Source organism: Arachis ipaensis, chromosome B2, assembly GCF_059453495.1.
Source record: "Arachis ipaensis isolate K30076 ecotype BB chromosome B2, ASM5945349v1, whole genome shotgun sequence".
NCBI lineage: Eukaryota > Viridiplantae > Streptophyta > Magnoliopsida > Fabales > Fabaceae > Arachis > Arachis ipaensis.
In genome coordinates, this window is record NC_142437.1 from 74,478,719 (window position 1) to 74,498,411 (window position 19,693).

The 19,693-nt window shown below is 31.2% G+C and overlaps 2 protein-coding genes across 3 annotated transcripts in view; one reads left to right on the forward strand and one right to left on the reverse strand.

Annotated features, from left to right (window-relative positions):
• The window catches only part of LOC107610953 (Serinc-domain containing serine and sphingolipid biosynthesis protein), a 52,890-nt gene extending 37,198 nt beyond the window's left edge, over positions 1-15,692 (reverse strand). For both annotated transcript variants that reach the window (XM_088505091.1, XM_088505090.1), the window contains exons 1-3: positions 15,554-15,692; positions 15,083-15,219; positions 9,263-9,339 (exon numbers count right to left, since the gene is read on the reverse strand). In XM_088505091.1, the coding sequence (XP_088361217.1) occupies positions 9,263-9,339; positions 15,083-15,218 (213 nt within the window). In that variant the 5' untranslated portion in view covers position 15,219; positions 15,554-15,692. The remainder of the gene's footprint in view (positions 1-9,262; positions 9,340-15,082; positions 15,220-15,553) is intronic.
• LOC107625372 (uncharacterized) lies at positions 1,054-3,398 on the forward strand. Its single transcript, XM_088505910.1, has 7 exons — positions 1,054-1,067; positions 1,423-1,504; positions 1,750-1,914; positions 2,093-2,154; positions 2,621-2,741; positions 2,874-3,095; positions 3,204-3,398. The coding sequence occupies exons 1-7, from the start codon at positions 1,054-1,056 to the stop codon at positions 3,396-3,398; spliced, it is 861 nt and encodes a 286-aa protein (XP_088362036.1).
• Positions 15,693-19,693: the final 4,001 nt, after the last annotated feature.

Genomic DNA, 19,693 nt, shown 5'->3' on the forward strand with positions numbered 1-19,693 from the left:
GGCGCTGCCGTCGATTGGAGCTCGCCGCTGAGCTGCTGCACCGTCTCCAAGCCGTTGCGTCGCCGCTCATCTCTTCACTGTCACTGCTCAACACCATCGTCGTATCCTCTGTCACCAGGTAAGCATTCTCTATTCTGTATCCTCTCTTTCTTGCTCATTCTCTAACTCGCTCTCACTTTGTAGTTCGAAGGTGTGTATGATTTTGATAGTGATGATGAACTGCAATGGCTAATTGAGATACAGAAGGTATGTATCAATTTTCAATTGGTTCTGTGAATTTTTGGGGGTTTTGGGTTCTAATTTTAGGTTTTCTAATTTTGGGGGTTTCGCCTTCTGATTCTCAATTTGTTATGATTCCTTTCTGTGTTTGGCATAAACGGAAGCAATAGGTGCTGGAAATTTCATACGTGCGTGCTAAACTAGGGAAATCATTCTGTAGGAAAGTGTCGAGCTGCAGGAGTTTTCATTGGGTTCATGCCCTCCTAGTGTGGGTCTTCAAGGGATGCGTTGGTCAACTATGTTGATCAGGTTTTACTTCCTTCACATTTCAATATTATAACCTGAAAAATAGTAGTTTTAGATATTTTATTAAGAATATTTGACATGATTAGGTTTTAATTCATGATATCCCTATATCATGAATTATTTTTCCACATGGTTTGAGCTAAAGTTGTTCCTGTGAAATCACATGAATGAATTTTTATCCTAAATCTTGATGGTTCTAAGTGAATGAATTGCTCAAGTTTCCAACTGCACTTTGCCAGCTTCAATGAGTAATCAACATTATGTTCCATTTTAGTTTTCTTTTGCACCATCTTTTAAGTGATCCATCTCTACTAGTCCTAGAAGCTGTGCATTCTTTTATACATTGAGAGGGGTTTGTTCTTGTTTGAGATTCAATGTGTTGAATCTGAGGCATATGCACACAATTGACATATTTTTTTATGTACTTGGAATTAATCGAAACCCTCTTGAACTTGTTGCAGTATTCAGGTGGTTGCACGAAATGGTTAAAATCCACATCGCCATCATCTTATTAGGGCTCTGCCTAGTATGCAATTCGGCAGGTTTTGATTCAGACACAAATGAAATGAGCATTTTCTTGGTATTTCACAGCGAGTCCTAAAACTGGGTTTAGATTGGGACACAAATGAAATGAGTATTTTGATGTTTGCTAAGCTTGCAAAGCCACTTGGAACTGTTGGGATTGTGATTAATAGTCTTCATATCAAGGTTGATGTGTGTAAAAGCAATGTCCACATTTTGAATTTTGAAGAAGCAAATTTAGAGAAAAAGAAAACATGTGGATATCTTATCTTTACTTCTGGGGCTATGAACTATTGAACTGATTTTCATGCATTAATTAAAAACATGGTTTGGTACTTCATCTTTTTGTTATTAAAATTCATATTCATTTTGCAGCTTCTATTTACACCAATCCTGGATGGAAAAGCACTTTTGTATTCATTTGTATCCTGAATGGCCTGGTGTTTCTTCTTGGCTGGTGTGTTTCTACTACATTTGATTTAATATAATTGTTGTAAGAAAAATAATAAAATTTGAGTTGTGCTATTTTCCATAAAAGACTTCTGTTTGCGGTGCTTTTGTAGAAAGAATATGAACTTCGGTTTTGATGCAACTCTTAGAAATTGTAATGCATTGTGGATTATGAAGATGATTCTATGTAAATGGATATCAGCTTGATGCCTTTCTTGTAATCATGCTTATTTTGAATTTAAATTTTTGTAGGGAAAGCTTTTTGTGAGAGCCATTCAAGAGCTATGGCAGTGGTGGTCGCGGTTATTGCACGTGGTGGTGGATACAGAGGAGGAGGAGGCGGTGGTGGAAGCTGTAACAACTGTGGGTATTCTGGGCTTTTGCAAGGAACTGCCCAACAAGCTTTCGCTGAAAAATGTAAGTATACACTTTAATTTCTCTGATCATTATGTTGTGTTTGAAAAATAGTGGTTTTGCAGAATCTTGTGTCTTTCAAGTAGGATTGATTGAAAATTTTTGGTACCTTATTGGTTAAAAAATGATTTTAAAACTGAATTTTTGGTTAATTGTAATGATTTTAAAACTGAATTTTAAGATTGAGAAAGTGACTCGTAGAGCACAGGAGCAATTTCAGATGGTTTTAGAGGAGAAAAGCAGGTTATCTCTCTTTGTTTTTATCTTTATTTTCTTATTATTTATGTTTTATTTTCTGTCTTTAATCTTTTTTTTTACTTTGAATATATTGGGTATTGGATTAGAGTAGCCATAAATAAGAAGAAAATAACATGAAGCTAGGATAAAAGATAAGATGCACAATATATAATTTCTGTACGTGTGTTATTCCCAAACATAATATGAAAATTGCACGAAGTATTAGAGACATATTCTCCTGTGTCCCGATCCAATTCTTTATTGCCTCTAACAAGAATTTCCAGGGTAGGGATCTTCTTGAACCACATTTCATGAGATGTGTAGTTTAATGCAGTTATTGTGCCCCAAGGGAAAATTTTCCACCGTTTTTAAGCAGATGAACAAACTTCGAATATCTTATTAAATTTTTTGGTTAACTTAGAAAGGCATAGAAGGGTCATTTACAGATTCCTGTTTCTTGTTGATCTTTCAGATTTGCATTCGATGTTGATCTTGATGCTCCAAAAGTTAGAATTCCTCTCAGATCTCGTGGTTCAGCCAGATGTGATAGTTATTTTCTTTTGGACTTTGGTCATTTTACACTACACACTGCGGTATGCTGCTTGAGCTATGGGGAATTGAGTTGCACTTTTGAGCTGTGGGGAATTGAGTTGCACTTTTGTTGTTTGGCCTTTTTATTGACAACGTTGTTTGGCCTTCTCTTGTATGATTTGGTGTTTTTACAGGAAAGCCAGTCTGATGAGCAGAGGCATAATCTTTATTCTCGATTTTACATATCAGGACGTGATTTTGCTGCCTTTTTTACGGACTATGGCTCTGATTTTGGGAGTTGCAGTTTGGTTAAACCAACTCATGATAGTCAAATAATAAGCTCACCATGGGCCAAAGAAGCTGATAATGTGTATTCTGTCATTGATAGGTGTGGAATGGCAGTACTTGTTAATCAGGTTTGTCTGTCGTGTACTTATCAAAACTGTACTACAGTAATGATCTGCATCGCATTTTTGTTGAGCATAATTTGTTCTTATCCTGTTTGTGCCTCTAGTTTTCTGAAGATTAAAGTGCCTCATCCAAGTTACCCATCGACATGTATATCCATTCAAGTGCCAAATCTTTGCATTCACTTTTCACCAGAGAGATTTTGTAGAATCATGGAAATGCTGAGCATATTGCCAAGACTATGGAAACATGTAATCAGCCTACACCTGATAGTTTACACTCCAAACTTGCTCCTTGGAGTCGTGATCTAGTTGTTGATGGTAGAATCCTAGTTTGGAAGGTACTTCTGCAAACCTTTTAAAAATGTTTCCGTTAGCGATTATATTTGAGGTAATAACTTTTTTCGTTAAATCAGAAACCTAAATAGCCCTCATCTTACAGGGAATTGGGAATTCAGTTGCTACATGGCAAACATGTTTTCTGGTGCTTTCGGGGTCATATCTTTATGTATTTGAAACTGCAGAGTCTCAGAGTTACCAGCGATACCTAAGGTTTTAAACCCAACCCTCCTCCTCCTTTCCTGTTTTAGAACTTTGATATTATTTTCTATTTTAAATTGAAGAGAAGAGAATAAGGAAACATTTATATGGAGAGTGAAATATAGAAATATACTCCAAAGTAGGATGGCCAGTCCATTTGCATGTCCGAAATGGGAACTTCGTTAAAAGTTCAAACAATCATGATGCAGTAATGTAAGAGGACAGTTACTGATGAGAGAGGCATCATGGTTTATATTGACATTTTTTCTCTTTGAAAATGCATCAAGTGGTTTATTTTAAACTGCTTTGTCATAAACTTGACATTCTTTTCTGTTCACCTTATTCTTGATATATTTATTTATTTATTTTTGAAAAAATAAGAATTTCATTAGGAAGAAAGTAGGATAATACAAATTGGGGATAAGGGTTCCCCCATACAAAAGCAAAGCAAACAAAAAATTTATCTATGAAGCGTAGCTTTCCAATATCTGAACATGTTGGAGAGGGAAAGCCCCCTGTAAAGATTACGAGCTTTAATCATCCAAATAATGGTGAATTTTGATGTGAATTTTTTTTCTCTCTTAACCTTTTGGCAGGGCATGGATTATAGGAAGTGGTAATGGTGAAGATAGAATTGCTCCACTGCTTGTGTTGAGCTCCTCTTTCAAAAAATAAAATGGTGAAGACAGAATTGATGTAGGATACAATATTTTAATTTTTGGTAGAGTATTAGTAGTAAATTCTAAGTGGTCTCATGTTTATTTTGATATAGCTATGTTTAATTTAGTGTGAGATGTATGAATATTAATACTTTTGGATCATTATAAATATATTTTATTTACAGATAATTTTTATTATATAAAAAAATTATTTAGTATAATTATGTATTTATTTTTATTTTATAATATTTAACTCATTTAATTAAAAATGCTGAATTATTATACATGTAATTATATTATTAAATATTATGTTGTATTAATAATTAGTAGAATATTATATATATATACAAAAAAAAAGTGAGACCTAAGGCTACACTTATATATAGTAGCTATAGTATACAAAAAAAAAAAAATGAGGGACCTAAGGCTACACTTATAAAAAGTAGCTATGGTATACAATGTGGCTACGCTTTACAAGTGATGCAGTAGCGTTGAAAAGCGTAGCCTATTCTGGCAAAAATGGAAGCTGAAAAGCATAAACTTTGGTCCTGGACAGCATCACTTGAAAAGCGTAGCCTATTCCCAAACGCCAAAAGCGTAGCCCTTGGTGCAGAAAAGCGTAGCCTTTGAGAATAGGCAACGGCCGAATAGGAATCACCCCAAAAAGCGTAGCCGTAGCCTAAGGCATCATTTTTTTTCACTTTTGGCTACATTTTTCAAGTGTACCTGAATGGGTGTTTTTCTTGTAGTGATGTGGTAGTGGCGTCTCCTTTCTCTCTTCATACTTCTTCCTACTGACACCACTTTGTCTTCCTCCTCTTTTTTTTTCTTCTCTTTTCATCTCCTTTGAGAATATGAGAAAATAATGAGGATTTTTTTGTAATTTAAAAAATAAGAGGTGTTGTCCTTTAGGTTTTCTTGTTTTATACGTGGTATATTCACTTTATTTAACAGATAATTGTGTTAATATTAACGTTTTTGTCACAGTAGGGGCTTAATTATAAAATTTAATATGGTATAGGGATTTAATTGAAAAGAAAAAAAAGTATAGAAACTAATTTAAAAATTCGATGAAACTATAACGACCGACAGAGTAATTAAACTATAATTTTATAATAAAAGATTTTTTATAATGAAATATATGTATACCTATATGCTACACATATTCTACTATAACTTGATAAAAAAATATATATTATAGGACCTCCCAATTAAGCGTTTATCTATTAAAAATAATGGTAATGTTAGAGAGACAAAAAAAATAGCCAACAATTTATCTTATTTAACATTCATTAATTGCTGCAGCAATTAATGTATGTTAAATAAAAGAAGTTGTGGCTGATTTTGACTAAATTCTTTTGGTTACCAAATATTTTTGTAAAAACAAAAGGAAAGTGTGTTTATTAACGAATTTGAGATATAATGACTTTAAAAGAAATATATTCAAATTGTAAAATCCTATAAATTAATAAATAATATAATTAATTGATAAATTAATTTTGAGCCAAAAAAAATTAGAAAATTAAATTTTATACTTTGAAGAAATAGAAATATATATAGTTAAAATACGAATTAAAACATTAATTTTAAAGATTTTAACCTAAAATTGAGTCAATGGGTCGAACCGATTAAACTGGACCCATATTGGGCATACACACACACACACACATATATATATATATATATATATATATATATATTAGCTTAGCCATTCTCCCTTTGTTTCATAATGAAACACGCTGAAGAGAAGAAGCAAAACACAAAACCTAACTTCTATTCCACTTCAATCTTCTATTGACTATAACTTTCAATTCGGAGGCCGCACTGGTTGTGGCTACGCGATCGTCTCGTCGAGCTCTTCAAATTCATCTGAACAAAGTTGTAAAAAATTTGAATTTCTCACCGAGTTCTTCACTCTCTTCAATTTCGCCATTTTGGTTATTGGATATTGAGAATTTTTAGGTTTTTGATGCTTTAGATTTGATCTAGCAGTGAAAAATTGTCGGATTTCACGCTAATTATTCGTGGGTAAGGTGAGAAACTCTTATACCCTTTGAATTCACCAATTTTATGAAGTTTAGGTATTGAAATTGTTATTATTTATGGAATTATTTAAAATTAGATGGAATTTGTTTAAATTGAAGTCAAATTGGTGAAGTAGAGTGCTTGAATTAGAACTCTGGAGGTTGAAAACTTGTAGGGTTTAGCTTGAAAGCTTGTGAAGAGGAGGGTTTTTGAGGTGTTTAAGCTTGGGAGAAAATCGGCTAAGGTATGATTTTGGTTTCCTATAGTTAATATATAATGTTGCGTGAAAACTTAGGCTAGTTGCCATAAGATAGGCTTGAATGTCTTGGATTGTTGGATTTGATGGATTAAATATGTATAAATGTGACATTGATGATGATTGGTGAAATTGGTAGAATTATGTGTGAAAATTGTTTGAATGAATTGATGAATTTAGGTGTTGGAATAATGGTGAAGTGAACAAAGAGTATGTGATAGTGTGTAGGAGTAATTGGTATTGATTTGGTTGGTTTTGGATTGAGAATTTTGGAAAACAAGAGGATTTGAATTTTTCGTAAAGACTGAATTTTTGACCAATTTCAGCGGGTCATAACTTGGCTTCCGGATCCCCAAATCTTGTGAAACTTGTTTTGAATAAAAATTGGATCTGTGAAGTCCGTAATGTTTGAAGAACAGACTGAAAAAGTTATGCGCGTTGGAAGTTTAGTGTGAAAAATTAATTTTTCTGAACTTGACAACTTTTTGCCAAAACTGATACGCTTGCGTACGCGACATTGTCACTTTTACACTCATGCGTACGCGACATGTATCATGCGTACGCGAGACCCCTTCTCTGTGAAGTATTCTCGCGTACGCGGGCAATGGATACGTATGCGGCACTATCTTTTTACAAATTCTCACGTATGTGGCAGGTGACTCACGTACGGATGACCCTTGTTTTGCTGGAAATTGCAATTTTTGAGTTTTCAACCATTCCTCTAACTTTTCAAACCTCTGTAACTCCTGTTTAACATCCGATAGCTAGAGTTAGGTTGCAAAAGAAGAGCAAACCCATAGAGGGAGTTAGTTTGATATTGAGAAAGAGTTGTGAAGTTAATAATTGATTTAACGATGCATGGATAATGTTGAATGAGATATGAATAAGAGTAATGATGATATTGATAAATTGTGACTGAAAGATCCAAATGGCATATGCATTATATTATTTGAGACACGAGTTTTCTTGGGTAGATACAGTGGCTTGCCACCACTTGCTCTAGGTTAAGACTCGATATTCTGAGGACCCTCCGTCATAAGATATGACTGGACACTTTAACTCCTCGGATTCTCCCAATGAGATGATAAATGAATGATTATATATATGCGTTGGCTCTTGGGGATGCGTGCACGTAGGGACTGTCCAGGGTTCGCTATCGGATATGTCGGATTTGGTTGGATAACCGACAGATGAGGCTGATCAGCCATAGAGCAGACATGCATCATATGCACTTGTATATTTTATTTGAGTATGCATTTGTTTTGACTTGCCTATTTGCTTAACTGTAATTAATTGCTACCTGATCTATTTGCTGTATCTGCACTCCATTGTGTTTTTCCTTGTCTGTTTTGCTTGTGTTTGCTTCTAAGAGATCCCTCTGGCGGGTGAAAGAGGTGTTGAAGTTTGTTCCACTTGGTGAATTAGAGGTTTGTGGAGAACAGAAAATGAAGAGTTAGATTAGAATTCTTAGATATAGTCACCATATTTTTGGTTTAATGAAAACTTTAGGACAAGAATATGGGCTGTTGAAGTTTTGGAATGCCTTTGCCTTCTCGGGACATTATTTATTATCTATACGGCACCTTCACCATACTGAGAACCCTCGCTTTCCATTCCATATGTATTTTGTTGTTTTTTAGATGCAAGACGTGAAGCACCTCGCTGAGCGTGCTAGAGGCTCTGCTGAAGCGAAGATCTACTTTGAGACATTATATATTGTATTCTGTACTTATATATATATATATATATATATATATATATAAGTAGTACTCTCCACCTTTGTATAAATTTGTATTTTGTATCCTTTAGTGGTTGACTTTGGAGAACCAGGATATGTATTTATGTTTTGGTTTATTTTGGGTTGTATATATGTATATATGTACTCTGGATGACCTTTACTCTATACGTTATTATCTGTTTCTACTACGCTTAACCGTTCGACTGTGATGTAGCTTTTGAGTTTTGTTTTGTTCAACTTTTTTTTAAGATTTCTAGTTAAGCTTCCTTTCACATATACATAACTATGTACATATTTTTATTTTTAAAAATCGTAATACTTCATTACTTTTGATTTATGAACTAATATTCTGTGTAAAATTTTATGTGGTAAAGTGTTACACAAACTAACATTTTAACTATTATTTCACTTTATTTACTTAATCCTTAAACACATTTTAAACGATTTAATTTTAGAAGGTAATTCGAAGATGGTATTCCCTCATGCATTCTACCTTAGAAGTTATATAGAAGTTACTAAGTCATTTAACAATTTGATGAGATATTAACAAATAATCATCATAATTTATTGTTTTTGGTCGTTACTTAGTCATCAATATTTAAAAATATGGAATAAAATATATTATTAGATTACTAAACTAAAAAAATTAAATTAATAATTAAGTGATAACTAAAAATAACAAATTCTAATGGTCCCTGACATTTCTCATCAACAAAAACAAGACGACTAAAAATAAAACAACAATTTAATGTGCTTCATATTTTGCAATGTTAGACACTAAAAAAACCTTAATTTTTTTTATTTTAGAGATATATTAAAATGATCTACTGTTGCAATTTAAACACAAAAAATTATCACTTACTCTTTATAGGACGATCAACTATATAACTTGAGATCTAATAGCTGAATATAATGATTACCCATGAAGCAGAAACTCCTTAAATAAGATAGAAGATACATAGCATCCTAAACTCACACGCAGAACTCCCAGTGAATGAAAACATTCTTCTCCTTCATTTCCGCAAACTTTTATATCTGTATAAAATAGAAAAGGATCACTAGAGGAACCTGGTTACAAAAGGCTTTAATAGTAGTGTTCAAATGCTGCTATTTAAATTGTAGCCGAAATTTGATGTTTAAATTTGACGTCTAGAAATTAAAGAAGACTCAGAAAATTTCATCAGTAAGAAAAATAAAATTAAGTTTTAACATTATGAGATTTGAAATTAGTTTGTCGAAATGTTAATGGGATTGAAAAGAAGGCGACATTGATCTTATCGCGTTCTAATATTTAGTAACATTTACCTATTAACATTGATTGAAATATCAGGTATGATGATAAAATTATATTTTGCGCAATATTTATAATAAAATGTTGGAAAAAAAAAATTACTTATTCTTAAACATACTTTCACATTCTCTTGTAAGTAAATCCGTTCATCCGTTATTAAGTTATTAAATTATTTTTTATATTATTAAGCTTTAAATTATTTTTTAATTTAAAATTAATAGTATTTAACTTAATTTTTTATTTATAAAATTAAATTTAAAATTTTAATATTTAAAGTAAATTATATGAAATTATTATTAATTTTTAATTATTAAAATTTCTAAATTTTAAAAAGATAAAATATTTAAAATTATAAAAAAAAATACATAAAAATCTTAATTAATTAAAACTCAAATGATTAAAACTGTGACTATAGATTCTTTTAGGTCACCTCTCAAAACTGTGACTATAGATTTTTTTAGGTCATCTCCAAAAACCGTGACCATAAACTCTTTTAGGTCACCCCCCAAAATCGTGACTATAGACCCTTTTAGGTCACCCTTTCGAAAAACTGTGACCATAGACACTTTTAGATCACTTTCAAAACCGTGACCATAGACTCTTTTAGGCCACCTCCAAAACCGTGACCATAGATAGGGGTGGCAAACGGGCCTAAACCCGCCGGGCCGGCCCGCGTAACCCGCCAAAAAAGGCGGGCCGGGTTGGAAAATTGGGACCGCCAAATAGCAAAAGCCCGCTTAACCCGCACCGCTTAAACCGCTGGTTTTGGCGGGCTTTGGCGGGGCGGGGCGGGCTTCCCCGCCGGGCTTAGTATTTTTTTAGCAAGGGGTATTTTTATAATTTTTTTTACCAAAACCCAACTTCCCCAACCCAACTTACAAGAGAATGAAGATGAAAATTGGGTGTTTTAGATTATGTTTGTTTTGTTTTAGAGACAATATTGTTAATTATGTTTATTTTGCTTTGGAAATAATATTTATAATTACAAAGACTTTAATGTTTGTGAATACAAAAATTATAATTTGTTTATACTTTTAGAAATTATAATAGTTAAAAGTAAAAAACAAAAGAGATTTTTTTATATCTTTATATATATTATTTAATAGTTAAAAGTAAAAAAAAAAAAAAAAAAAAAAAAGAGGATATTTGGCGGGCTTAGCCCGCCGGCCCGCCAGCCCGCCGTTAGGCGGGGCGGGCTAGGATTCTGGGACCGCCTCACTAGGCGGGGCGGGGCGGGCCAGCCCGCCAAATGGCGGGCTTCTGGCGGGGCGGGGCGGGGCGGGGCGGGCTTCCCCGCTTGCCACCCCTAACCATAGACCCCTTTAGGTCACCCCCAAAACCATGACTATAGACCCTTTTAGGTCACCCTTTTTTGAAAAACCGTGACCATAGCCTCTTTTTGGTCACTGTAAAAAACCGTGACCATAGACCCCTTTAAATCACCCCTTAAAACCGTGACCATAGACCCCTTTATGTCACCCCCCAAAACCGTAACCATAGACCCTTTTAAGTCACCCTTCCAAAAAACCGTGACCATAGACACCTTTAGGTCATCCCCAAAACCGTGACTATAGACCCTTTTAGGCCACTTCCAAAACCGTGACCATAGACCCTTTAGGTCACTCCCAAAACCGTGACCATAAACCCTTTTAGGTCACCCTTTTTTGAAAAACCGTGACCATAGCCCATTTTTTGTCACTGTAAAAAACCGTGATCATAGACCCTTTTAGGTTACCCCCAAAACCGTGACCATAGACCCTTTTAGGCCACCCTCCAAAACCGTGACCATAGACTCCTTTAGGTCACTCTCCAAAACCGTGACCATAGACCCTTTTAGGCCACCCTTTTTTGAAAAATCGTGACTATAGACCATTTTTTGTCACTGTAAAAAATCATGACCATAAATCATTTTAGGTCATCCCACAAAACCGTAACCATAGATCCTTTTAGGCCACCCGTTTTTAAAAAACCATGACCATAGATACTCTATGGTCACCTTTCCCAAAAAAATCGTGACTATAACTTTTTTTTTGTCATCCTAAAAAACCGTAACCATAGAAGATCTATAATCACGATTTTTTACTGTGACCAAAAAAACCGTGCCCATAGGCCCAAAATATTGTAATGTCAATGTTTACAATCACAATCACAGTTGCAGATTCGTTCAATCCATTGTTACTCTTCTTTTATCCATCACGGTCTCTTCCTCTCGCTCTTTCTCTAGAATGTGATTTATTCTCCATCAACCATTTCTCAATCTCAATCTAAAATTCCATATCAATTTTAGAGTTTGATTCTTCACCGTTCCACTTTTTGTAAGCATTTGATCTATCCTTCCTTCTATTCAATCCTACTTTCATTTGATTTTAATTTAATATATGGTTGAAGTAAGAAAAAAGGAAAATGAAAAGCACTAAGAGGAGTGGTTGTTGGAGTCGCACTCTCCTTTCTCCCTTTGCTTATGTCTCTCACAAGTCGTCTTTGTTTATATGTATGAAATAGATTTAATTACTCTATTGGTATCTATAGTTTTGCAAAATTTTTAATTAGGTTCTTATACTTTTTTTCTTTTAATTGAGTCTCTGCACCAAATTTTTTTTCAATTGAGTTCCTATACTTTTTTTTTTCTTTTGAATTGGGCCCTGTACTAATGTTTTTTTTTTTCAATTGGATTCCTATACAATTAAACTAATTACTGTCAAAAAGGACCTAATTGAAAAAAAATTTGATGCAAGAACCCAATTAAAAGGAAAAAAAAATATAAAAACCTAATTAAAAATTTTGCGAAATAATAGGGACCAACAGAGTAATTAAACCTATGAAATACTCACACCAAATACAAAAATATAAAATCATCTTTTTTTACAAATAATATATAAATAGAGATATTATGTCCAAAAATTCTAAATTAATATATTTTTATATTTATCCTAATAAGAAAGATATAGAGATATAATTTTTTTATTATTTTTATTAATTTTTTGTAATTATATTTTTATTGTTATATATTTTTTTAAAATTTTTTGAATGAAAAATAAAATAAAATAAATTTAATTTATTCTAATTTATTCTGCTCATTGCCGCCTCCATGCTCGTTCTTCTGTACTCACTGCTAGTCCTCGTTCTTCAGAAACCATTTAAATGATTATTAATTAACTCTACTCATTGTTGTTGTGCTCATTTTTTTTTTGTTCATTGCTAATTCTCATTCTTTGAATTTTTAATTTTTTGTTTAGAAATCACTTTGAATGATTATTGTTTAGTTCTGTTCACTGCTGATGCGTTCATCCTTCTCTTGTCACTGTTTTTCTTTGTTATTGTATTTTTTGTGTTGTGCTGTTAAAAAACCTTGTTAAAATTATGTTGTGATGATTAAAAAACCTTGTTAAAATTATGTTGTGATGTGCTTTTTTTTTTTTTGGTGCTGTGTTGTCTCTTACTGTTCTGCTCTTTTTTTTTTTTGCTTAAAACCTTGCTAAAATTAGGACGGTGTATAATTAGTTGGCAAAGTTTGTTAATCTTTCATGAGATTTGCATATGAAAATATTCCATGAGCTTTAATGAGATTTTCACAATGAAGCACATGAGTTTTTACTTGTTCATTATGTTCAATTTATTCTCATTATTTTTATTAATTTTTGTGCTGATAATCTTATAAAAATTATGCATAAATTATTGTGACTATGTTGATAAGTTGTGTTGATGGTTCAATAGTGCAATATAATGAGTGATAAATTATTAATAATTGATGAGAACATAAGACACCGTTTGGTTGATGTCTGTGTATGTCAAAGACAGAGATATGGTGGGACGTGTTCTTTGTTTGACACGTGAGACACAAACTAAGAAAGACATGGTGATATAGAAATACCCACAAAAAATATGTATTTTGTGTCTTTCTAATTAGCTGAGACACTCATTTTTAAGTTGAGACACGAAAATTTTTTACTATTTTATCCCTTCAACCTAATTTTTTTTTCTTCAACCATTCTTCGTTTCCTCTCTCAACCTCCATTGTTGTTGCCCGATTTGGGTTTCAATGACGTCGCTTCCATCCTCTCTTTGGCAGCACTGTTTGTCTTCTGTCTTCTCCTTGCAGGTAGCGTCACAGCAAATAAGAAAGTCTCTTTGCCTCACCTTTCGATCAGCATCAACAACGACTGTGTAACAACGAAGACGCTCTCTCCCATTCGTATTTTGTTCTTCTTCTCTTCATCTTCTTTTCATTCTTCTCCACTTCTTTCTTTTTTTGGTCCTGTCCTTCCATCTTTCCTCATTTTCATCTTCTTTTCATTCTTCTCCACTTCTTTCTTTTTTTTTCATTTATTCTGTTGCCTTATTCTACTCTCAGATTCAATTTGTATTTGTTTTAAATTTTTTTAATAAAATATTTGAATGTTTGTATTATTCAATTAGAATGTTATTGAAGTATTTTTGTTTATTTTATAAATATTAAATTTCGGATTAAATTTTATTTGTGGTGTTCTTTGCTATGGATGAGGTGATAACTTATTCTGTATTTAGATTGATAAAGATTTGTATTTGTTATGCTAATTTTTAGCAATTTTGGGTAAATTTTTTATGCTTATGAGGTTGATTTTATTTTGGACGAAGAATTACCAAAAATTAGAAAAAATCTGTGTTGGTCTTGAAGATGATGATGCCATGATAAATTGTGATGATTTTGAAAGAGTATGAAAAGGTAGAAATGGTGATGGTGATACTGGAATGAATGGGATAAAATTGACTTTTTAATAAAATTGTGAATGGTGTGTTCTGTCCATGTTTTAATTATCAAACAGAATATAAAATTAATGTCTCCTTGTGTCTATGTACTCTTGTGTATTTGTGTCTATGTCTTCATAATTTTAAGACATAAATCAAACTATGTCTATATCTATGTCTTAATTTATGAATTATAATTCTAAGTATGATGACATTTTGAGATTTAAACTAAACTATAATTATATTTATAAAATTTTATTTATTCTCTTTAAGATAAAAGAAAATTAACTAAGAGAAAAGAGAGAACACGAGAATACATATCTATAGTTAATATTATATTTATTTTACCATAGAATAAAACATATTTTTTATTTCTAAGTTTTTTAAGAAAATTCAAAAATATTTCTAATATTTAAATTATTTTAATTTTGTTTTTATTTTTTAATAGGTTTTAATTTAATTTTTATTGTTAATTTTTTTACGGTTAATAATTAATTATTTTTTTTTAATTTTAGGACAATAGATGACTAATAAAATTTAGTAATTTTTATCAATTCTTAACTGATTTTAAATATTAAAAGATTAAATTCTGAATCTTAAATTCTAATAATATATAATTAAAGTGTTGGCTCAAAATATTGATAAAATGCAGTGACTCTGTCATTTTTCTTAATTACCGAAAAAAGTAAAAAGGAAATGGAAAAAAAAAGTGCATATTAGTTTGTAGAGCCAAAGGGAAATAATGATACAAGAATGACTTACAATGAAGCCAAGGTAAGAAGACAGTTTGGCCATAGTCACGGAAAAACCAGGTAACAAGATTCATTATCAGGAATACGATGCCATAATAGTAGCGTGCTTCCATTGACTTCTTTCTTTCCACACCATAATCAACCATGCTATCATAACCAAAAACAACTTCTTGATCAGTTACTATCAAGTATATATGAACTTATTATTTTCATCCAACTCTCTGTCACAATTTCACAGATTATTCGAAATACAATAAAGAAAGAAAGCTATGAAATGGTATATAGAGCACTATATAGAGATGCATAGTTATTATCATACAAAAACTAGAGAAATCAGATCTCACATATGATTATATAGCAAATTAAACCTGTGCTTATGGCATATCAGGCATGTTATGCACTCAAGTGTTTAAAAATTAAAGGCCACGCACCCCACTTAATGCACATGAACAAAAACTTTAGAATATAGAAAGTTTCTCACCTTATTTTGCTTAAATGAAAGTGCACTACTCTTTGAAGCTAAATGATACTTTGATCCCCTGAGCTTGACAGTAGTATGAAGCTGTTGGCCTTACTTCTACCAATAAAATAAAAAAAAGAATGCAACTACTTAGTAAGTCTCAGCTGTTGAAATATAGCTGTGGCATGTTTAGCGAAGAGTATATTTATATGGAAATGTTTGGTAACAAAAAGAAATAGATAAAATTAGTTAAAATTTATTTTATTTAATATTTATTAATTATTATAGAGTTTTGGTTATTTTTTTTGTTTTTTTAGTATTACTTAAAAATATAGACTAAATATATTATTGGATTACTATAATAAAATAATTGAATTAATAATTAAAAGTGATAACCAAAAATATATATTTGGTACAATCTTTTTTATGTCAATGGAAGTATAAGGAATTGAAATAAAAACACTAAAAATAAATGTATTAGATTTATTTTGGTTTTTGTTTTTTTTTTTATTTAACTTAAAAATGTTATAAGAACATTGTTTAAAAAAAGTAAATAAATAAAATTTTATTTTTTCGATGAATTGAATACCTAAAATACTTAAAAGTTTAGCATTTACTTTATAGAATTTTTATAAAAATTTTCTTTAGTATTATTTTTAATTAGTAGTGTTTAAAATACTTTTATCTAGTTTTTTAAAATGTAAATTTAGATAGTGTATTTTAGTTTTAATTTTTATTTATTTTTCTCCCTGTTCTAGTATTTATCAAATTAGATATTAAAGACATGGACACAGTAGTATATAAATATACATAAAATATATATTTTTAGTGTCTCTCTTTTGAGCTGAAATATTGAGACATAACTTATGAGATACAAAATTTTACATTTTTATCTCTTCTTTTTTTTTTTGAAATTCCAACTATATCCTTAATTAATTTAACCCTAATTTTCTTTTTTTCTCTCTTATTATCTTTTCTATTCTGTGTTTCTAACCTCAAAATTCTTCCAACCTCCACGTTCCATTCTCCATCCTCCCTCTTTCGTGGCTGTCTCTCCTCCACACCACCGTCATAGCCATTGCCTCTCCTCTCTTTCTCATCTTCTTCTCTCTTTCTCTCTTCGCATCGCCACACCCATCACTCTGCTTCTCCTTTCATTGTTGTGCCCTCCACACCGCTGCTGCGGCCCGCCATCATTACGCCCCTTTTTTTCTTCCTCCTCCTCTCTTTCTCTCTTCACACAGGCGCGCCTATCACTACCATGGGTCATCATCTTCGGTCAGATTTATTCGTTTACACTCATCAGGTGTTGCTCAAATTTGTTCGTCTCCATTATTACTTGAATCAATTTCATTAAGAAAGGCGAAAAAAATAAAGAAAACCCAAAATAGTGGTGGACCATTCTTGAGATCTGTCTTCTCACTTTTTTTTTATAATTTATTTCAACCTATTTCAGTTTTTTTTTAATGAAAAATTGAATTGCTGAGCTGATAAATAAATGAAAATTGAAGATGGTATTTTGCGATGAAGTTAAAAAATTGCAGGTGACAATGATGGTAGTAGAAAGTTATGGTGGCGACAGTATTAATGTTAATGTTGGTGGTAGATGATACTAGAAAACTAATAAAGATAAAATGAACATTTGAATTAAATTGTTGTATCTTGTACACTAATACCAAACACGTTAAAAATTTTATGTTTATCTGACTTTTAGTATAATTATGCCCGAGTCTATATATTCTGAAGACAATATTTGTGTCTTGAGACACTAAAACGAGCGTTATTACACTTGTTGGTTAGGTTGCGCTCCCAAAAAAAAAAAAAATTAACTGTAGCTCATACATTCATAAATATTGCACGTTAAGTATAGATTTTTGTCTTCTCCTTTTTGACTTCTTCACGATTATTTGTAGTTAATCCACACGCGTTTTCGTTGCAGATCATATTATTATCTTCACGTTTCCTCCTCCCTAACATTCTACGACTGAAACTAATAATTACAAATGACTATATATTAGTTATACAGAAAACCTTCCAAGAACAACGGTAAACATTACAAGCTTAGCTAATTATCCTTTCAAGTTACCTATTAAAAGATAGCTGTATGTTTGGTGAAATTGTCACGACATAGAAATTTATATTTGAAACCATGTAATTAATTAGAATATACACGAATGTTACTACTGCAAGAATACTACGACACAAAAAAAATGATACATCTAATATTTTTGGTTCGTGTGATATCACATCTACCAAGTACCAACCCTCCCTCCTTTCTTTTACTTCTAGAAATCTCTGAAAAAGAAAAGCAAATTCATTATACGGCGCATGCATTATTCTTTAACTTCATAATTTGGTAAGTGGTTGTAAGTACATACAACCTTTTATCATTCACTCTCACGTAATAAAATCAATCATACTATATATATATAATCCGTTTTTAATTCAGTTATTCATATAAAATTGTTAGAATACAAAATAAAAATTAAAAATAAATTAAACAACACATAATGTATTTATATACAAATATATGATGGTTAATTTGATTATTGAATTTTTTTTGTACACAAAAATATTTTTGTAAATAAGTTACTCTCACATCATCTCTTATCTAATTTCTATATATAATTCTTCTATTTCTTAGACTAATTATTTGAATGATTAGAAACTAATTAAAAAATTTTAAATTAGACTATTTTATTTTTTAGATAAATGGTAAAAAAAAAAGCATTCACCTTTAATTAAATACTAAACAAATAATGTACCGTGTAAACGTATCTGTACTAGCGGGTATTTAGTAACTATGACTACATGACTCTAGGCCACGCTTTATTCGTTCAATAATTTCATGTAGGAAAAAGGTTTAGAGGAGCGCCGGAATAGTTTGAAACTTTGAATTGAGAGTTTTTAGCAACATTAAAAAATAAGACCTTAAATATGGACAAAGAAGGCCAAGACAAGAATGGTTAGCCCCCATGTAGAACTTTCCAGCTTTTCCTTGTTTGATTGAGGAAAAAAAATTAGGTGGAGCCTATTGCCCTAAAACCTCCCCACGCGTCTTCAAATGGAATTAGTAGCCTTTGAATGTATGCACGTCTTTGGCGAGATTGTTGTTGAAACATCGGAAGCTAATTAGTAATCATAAGAGTACACTTCCGTTTTTTATTTTACTTTAGACATGGGGTGATATAATAGTTCTCCTAACCGGATTGAACCAATTCGTTCAGCCCGGTGAACTTGGAACCGGTTATTAAATGATTTATTTCAGGATAAAAAATAACATTAATTATTCTATCGTTCTCTATAATTTTATTGAATTTTTAATTAAGTTTTTATATTTTTTTTATTGAATCTTTCTATCATATCAGATTTTATAATTAAGTCTTTATTGTGATAAAAGTATTAGATTTAACGAAATATACTGTTAAATAAAACGAATATATATATCTAACACTTGACTGCATATTCTATATATTTTAATTTAATATTCTGTTAATTCTAACGTTTTTATCATGATAGAGACTTAATTATAAAATCTAATATGATATAGAAATTTAATTAAAAAAATATAAAAAATTAATTAAAAATTTGATAAAACTATAAAGACTAGTAAAATAATTAAACCTAAAAAATAACCATCAATGTATCGATAAAAAATAAAAAAATTAGTTGATAAATTGGGAAATTAATTAAATCGGTTCGAGTTTAACGATTAATCAAATTAAAATAATAAAATATAAAGAATTATTTTTTTAAAAAGTATATTTTATATATAAATATATTATTTTATTATATACCGTTTATATAATTTCTATTAAATCTCGATTGATGGTTATATTTTGAATTAGATGAAATCAAAGCTAAGTATTTACTAATTACTATTCACTTGTACAAGAAGTGGTCAATTTCTTTTTGTTGCTAAATTTCATAACCTGGTTAATAGATTTAATGAAGTTACAGTTTGATTTGACCTCATACCCACGTAGAATCCTTCTACATGTATACGTAGATCGTAGCTGAATAATAGTCAAATAATTCAAATCATAGATATATACTGTGTAGAAATGAAAGTATGTACTTTTTCTTTTTCTCATAATTCTCGAAATTTTCATCTTCTCTTTTATTTTTATTACTTTTTTTATGTTATTATTTAAAAAAAAA